The sequence below is a fragment of the Salvelinus alpinus genome, chromosome 31 (assembly GCF_045679555.1).
Source record: "Salvelinus alpinus chromosome 31, SLU_Salpinus.1, whole genome shotgun sequence".
In the NCBI taxonomy this organism is placed as follows: Eukaryota; Metazoa; Chordata; class Actinopteri; order Salmoniformes; family Salmonidae; genus Salvelinus; species Salvelinus alpinus.
In genome coordinates, this window is record NC_092116.1 from 14876609 (window position 1) to 14882761 (window position 6153).

The 6153-nt window shown below is 39.9% G+C and overlaps 1 protein-coding gene across 1 annotated transcript; it reads right to left on the reverse strand.

Annotated features, from left to right (window-relative positions):
- Positions 1-2212: 2212 nt before the first annotated feature.
- On the reverse strand, positions 2213-4302 carry LOC139561730 (uncharacterized). The gene is made up of 6 exons (XM_071378996.1): positions 4239-4302; positions 3745-4089; positions 3548-3592; positions 3227-3355; positions 2843-2877; positions 2213-2744 (listed from the first exon to the last, which is right to left on the reverse strand). The coding sequence occupies exons 1-6, from the start codon at positions 4279-4281 to the stop codon at positions 2625-2627; spliced, it is 717 nt and encodes a 238-aa protein (XP_071235097.1). The 5' UTR covers positions 4282-4302; the 3' UTR covers positions 2213-2624.
- Between the last annotated feature and the right edge of the window lie 1851 nt (positions 4303-6153).

Consider the following 6153-nt stretch of genomic DNA (forward strand, 5'->3'; position numbering starts at 1 on the left):
TGACCCGGATCCTGTAGAAAACATACTGTATAATATGATTACCCAAATCAATCAATCAAATAAAAAAAAAATATATACAATCTAAAAGATAGCTTAATCCAAGTACTGTAATCTTTAGGTCATGTACACAAATCAAGTAAATATAACAGTTTATTTTACTTGGCTATTTTGTGGTTGGTGTTGAGCCTCGATATCTGAATAAGTAAAGAATAATTTCAGTCAGTACACAAACATTCATGCAACCTTTTTGTCAGAGAGAAATATCCCAAGAATGTGTGCTTGTGGTTTGCTCTCAATTTACACTGTGTACCAAACATTAAAAACAAGTTCATGGATTCTACAAGGTGTCGAAAGCGTTCCACAGGGATGCTGGCCCATGTTGACTCCAATTCTTCCCAGAGTTGTGTCAAGTTGGCTGGATGTCCTTTGGGGTGTGGACCATTCTGGATACACACGGGAAACTGTTGAGCATGAAAAACCCTGCAGCGTTGCAGTTCTTGACACTCAAACCGGTGAGCCTGGAACCTATCACCATACCCTGCTCAAAGGTATTTAAATATTTTGTTTTGCCCATTCACTCTCTGAATGGCACACCAGAGGTCTCTTCACAGTCCCCAAGTCCAGAACAGACTATGGGAGGTGCACAGTACTACATAGAGTTATGAATGCATGGTACTCTATTCCACATCAAGAAAGCTGTCAAATAAGATTTAAAAAACAAATAAGAATACACCTTATGGAACAGCAGGGACTTTGAAGAGACACACACAGGCACAGACACACACATACACACATGATAACATACTCACTATACACACTCTGGTAGTAGAGTAGTGGCCTGAATGTGTTGTGAAATCCTTTGTGAAATGTAATGTCTTTCTCTCTGCATTGTGGGAAAGTCCCGTGAATAAGCATTTCACTGTTAGTCTACACCTGTTGTTTACTGTCTGGGAACGGGACCAAGCTGGATGTTGAAGGTAGCTTACATTTCTTAACCCATATGCTGTTATTAGAAAGACATTAACATTACAGTTAATGACTGATAACACATTTTCAGCTGCTGCCAAACGCACTATAGTGGAGTGATACAGTATATTTAATATTTTTCAGATGGTGACGTTGATCCATAGATGACAATCCTGGTACTTCTCTCCGTCATAAGAACTGGAGTTCTCCTCTGCTGTCTGACCATCTTCATCATCACCTACATCACCAGGAAATAGATAAATCTATGGCCAATGTCAATAGACTAAATATAGTATGTTACTTGCTTTCACCAAATCCCTGTGTATTCACTTATTGTATAAGCATGAATGAATAGCTCTGTGAACAGTGATACTGACTGAAATTGTTCTGTTTGAGTGAATGGTGGGCACGAAGGTTTTCATGAAGGAAAATAGTTGACCAAACTATTTAGATGACACCCAATCTGAATCTGCACTTTGTACTCTTGTTGAATACTTTAGGTTATGGGAAAGGCTATTAAGCTTGTTTGTATTCTTCACAAACGTTGCACATCTAACTGAGCAGCAGGGGTCTGGTGTTTATCATCCAGATGAACGGATGAAGAGAGGTGTGAAAATAATGTGTGGTTTTGATGCACTGAGAGGTGTTGTGACAGCTGAAGGTCAGTCTTCCTGTTGTGCAGGTTGTTTGTCTTCAGCAGAGAGAGGGTGACACATGATATGTCTATTGTCTCCATCTCACATCATTGTCAACCGCCCCTCAAATCACCCACGCGTTTCTACTTACACATGTTACATGGTGGAAAATTGACCAAGTTCTTTTTAGCAAGATCTCTTAGAAAATAAGGTTCTACCTAGAACCTAAAAGGGATATTCGGCTGTCCCATAGGAGCACCCTTTGCAGAACCCTTTTTCGTTCCATGTAGAACATTTTCAACAAATAAAATGTGTTGGTTGGGTGGGCAGAGAGAGACAGAGAGAGAGATAGAGAGAGATCCCGCAGTGTTAGTCTGAGAGGCCCAGTGATGTTCACCTCAGCAGGTCTCACTCATCACTGAGCTGCTCCTCCCTGTCACTCACACCACAGGAAGTGACGCGCTCCTCACTGGCCCCTCTACCTCAGACTCCTATCATATTCTCCTTATAAGGCAACTAGCTGCTTTTCAGAAAAGGGGGCTGTGATCAGTGCAGTGAAGACATGAAATACTAAGCGGTGAATAACAACATGACAAACAACAATGTGACAGTTTGATTAAACTCTAATTTTATTAAGTAATCAATGTAATACAATTGTCCTATGCTGGGTACTTTTTACTTTACGGCCAACGTATTAAAGAATAACCAAATCACTAATAAACACAACAGAGAACTAAGCTAAGAGAGGCCAAAAGAGGCAACTACTCCTCTGTGGCCATTAAACTGTTGTGGTTTGAGTCTAACTCCCCCTCTCTGACCACCTCTGTACCACTGAGCTGTGTGGCCTAACAGAGTGGAAGAGGGCTACAGTGACCCTGAGGTACAACGCACAGAAACTACAGAGATATTTACTGATTTACATTTCAATACATTTGATTTAATTACACATACAATATAGGAAGATTTAAATTTGTATTCAAAGATATGGCAAACCACTTGTCCACCTCTCCATCCTCCACTTTGTTATCTTTTAGCAGCATACACTACATGGGTGTCTAGCTCCTTCTCTCTTCTTCTCTCCCTCTTCTTTTTCTTGGAGGTGAAATTCAGGACGGCATAATTCAGTGCATCAGGATCTTGGTTCTGTAGATTTGGAAACACCATAACATACAATTATAATTTACACTGTTTCTGAATTGCTTATATTTTCAAAATGATTTCACTGAACAAATAGCATTTACCTGATCATTTTGTGGTTGTCGTTGCGAGTCAGGTCCTGATATGATATAAAACAGAGATGAGAGAAGATATCAACTGATTCCATTGTAGTGTTCACAATATAACTTTTAATGACTCTTTCAATTCTCAGTATATAGTATGTCAGGTGTTGGCAACCCTGTTCCTGCAGTGCCACAGGTAGTGCAGGATTTTGTTCCAACTCGGCACCACACCTTCCTAACTAAGCTAATTGATCAGTTCAGTGATTTCCTAAATTCAACAATAAAAACATGAGGTGCAGCAGCACTACAGGACCAGGGTTGCCTACCCCTGCAGTATGTCATGGGAAACATTTTCACTATGTAAGTGTAGTTAATAGCCGGCCCCATTTGAAATGGGATCCATACCTGTGTTTAGTCTGTTTGCATCAGGATGAGGTCTGAGGACCAGGATGAGGATGATTATCAATAGAACAGCAGTTACAACACCCAGGATCACAACCAATAGGGAGAGCTTCATGGTTCCATCTTCCTCTCCTACAAAACAGATTTAAATTAGAATCAGAACTATACAAACTTTCACCCCGTTTGCTACCAATTCAGAATGGAGAATTCTCAGATTGCTATAAGATGCTGTTATACTTTATTTCTATTCTGTGGTACTTTCATGGTACATCATATTAATTCATTTCTGAAAGATTCTCACTTAAAATTACAGAATTAACATACCTTCTTCATAGTGCTCTGTAGGGTCCTTGTCATAATCTTTGTGACCTTTTGAACGATTAGGTGAGTTAAATATTTATGGTTATTCAAACTGTAATATGATAGTATTGTATCTCTAACATTTAGCCAAAATATATCTGATACCTAGAAAAATGTTTGTGCATTTGGTGTCATAGCAGACAGTTTATTGAAAATATTACCTTGGACCTTCAGGACAGTCGCGTTGGTGAAGATGAAATAGGTATCCGACATTCCACAGAAGTACAGACCAGAATCAGCTACATCCACCTCTGTGATTGTGAGAAAGATAGTTCTATTGGTCAATAACATTTTCATATGATTGACCTGAAATCCATTTTGATGATGAACAGTTGGCACTGAGCTCCACATAGACGTGATGCACAGGGGTTCTGAGCTGTTGACTTGCTTGAACCAGCCAACTTGTCCTGGGGTTTTAAGGACATTGATGCACTGCAGGGTGACATTTTCCCCTGAATGGACCACCACTAAGTGTGGCGGAGAGACAGACACCACATGGGTCAGATCTGAAAGAGAACAAAAGTTACGAGAAGAGTTGTGAGTAAAACGTATTCTTCATGCACATTATATACACACCTAAACACAGGAACAACTATGCGAGAGACCAAATCTATTGATGAATCACAAAATCTGAACTGAAGACACAGTCACTTACAGAAGCCGTAGAGGACGAGAGCTGGTATATATATGCGTTCCATTCTGTGTTTAGATCTACACTGCCAGACCATGAATGAAGGACTGAATCTTCAAATAAGAGAGATGAACGTCATTTGTGATTATGGGCGGGACATAGTGTGACAACCATCGCTGCATACACAGATAAAAACATATCACTTATCACCAACCACTGATGTTCCACTCTTGCATTTGGTTTGATAGAGAGAAATATAAGATTTTTGACTTGTAGAGTGTAGTTTATCATCATAGAGATTTGCAGACTTTTAAATAGTCAGAATTGATCAAATGTATGTCAAAAGAACAGTTGGTCAAACATATTTAGTCCATTTTAAAGTAATAATATTTGAAAAGGATCTGGACGACAGTAAATATTCTAAATCTAAATCTGTTCTCACTGTGATATTCTCCTCACGGTTCGGTTTATTTATTGTCGTGGGCGGAAGGACCTCCTAGAGTGGCTAACTATTGGCTGGAATTGGTGGTGGTTTGCCAATAGGGGGCACTCTTTTGACTACACCAATAGATCACTGAATTTAGGAACTCTTGCGATTGGCAGGAGCAGTGACTTGTTGTTCACCCATAGTATACCTGTAACATATACGCCTGGGGTCAGAAAGCAGGTACAGAAGATGAGTTTTATACTGAACAGATACAAAAGAACAGTACTGAACGTGAGAGAAAACCTATAGCTGATGACTAAATAAAGGGGGAGTAAACAGGGTATTGATAAAGTCTTGGTGTGCCTAATGATGGGGCGAGGGTGTGCATAATGATGGTTGCCAGGATCGGTGGTTAGTAAACTAGCGACATAGAGCCCCAGAGCGGTGGTGCGGGAGTAGACGAGTCAATACCTTAAAGGCAGTGGCGAACCATGGCTATTGGACCTAGGCCTTAAGAGGTGGAAAACTATTTTCCTTAACATTGTACCAAACTCAAAAATCAAGAAAAACTGAGACAGCACCCACACTAACGTTAGCAGCAGCAACAGCCACATTGCTTACACTACCTATGGTAGCCTAACACCATCACTATCACACTATCACCTAAAGAGACAACAGTGACATCACATGATGTGCGTTTCACAGGCTAGTGATGCTGAAATGACAGCGACCGTAATACCTACCAGCTACAGCTAATGGGGATCCTAATAAAATACCCCCAAAAATACCAAATACCAAGCTCACTCCATGTAGGAGAGTGCACATTTAAAATACATACGGGCTGATAGAAAGACAGCAGTCACACACAGCATGATGTCAAAGAATAATCAGACCATTCACTCTGATATAATATCCAGTAGGTCCCAATCATAAGAACACATAAACGCATTTCCCAATCCTAATGTACAACTATTACTTCCCATTGCAAACATTGTTAGCAAATTAAGCACACACACGAACCAGTGATTTAAAGGTTAAATGCAACAATGTTTCACTTTCATAACACACACTAGTCTACAACAAACACTAGCTAGCTTAAACTGTGGGAAAACTACTGCTCGCTATGATTCGAATCATGATTCGAGAAAGGCGGAAGTTTCCATGTGTTATTGTAAAAATGTGACTTATTTCAGGAAACTAGGCGTTTGTTGCGCATCACTACATCCCAAGAGAAGCATTTGAAAGTCAATTTTTTTTATAAATCAAAATGTTTTTTGGGGGCAGACATGCCTTCTGGAACATGTGAACTTTCATGTCCCTTAATAGCAAACTTGTATGCCATCTGTAAATACGAATAAACATTTAAAATTACGAGCCTAGTTTGTTAAGACACGGAAAAAGACAGTAATCTTCCGACTAGACATGATTCGCTGAGATAATGGATGGGTTGGACCTGCCGAGAGATGAGTTCGGATTGGTCTGCCATGTAGTGCCCTTCTGTCTATCATTTGA

Coding starts and splice junctions, on each gene's coding strand:
- LOC139561730 (XM_071378996.1), bottom strand. CDS start 4,281: ATGGAACGCATATATATACCAGCTCTCGTCCTCTACGGCTTCT. Junction 3,356..3,547: donor TACAGAGCACTATGAAGAAG/GTATGTTAATTC, acceptor TCTGTTTTGTAG/GAGAGGAAGATGGAACCATG. Junction 2,745..2,842: donor GACAACCACAAAATGATCAG/GTAAATGCTATT, acceptor CCAAATCTACAG/AACCAAGATCCTGATGCACT.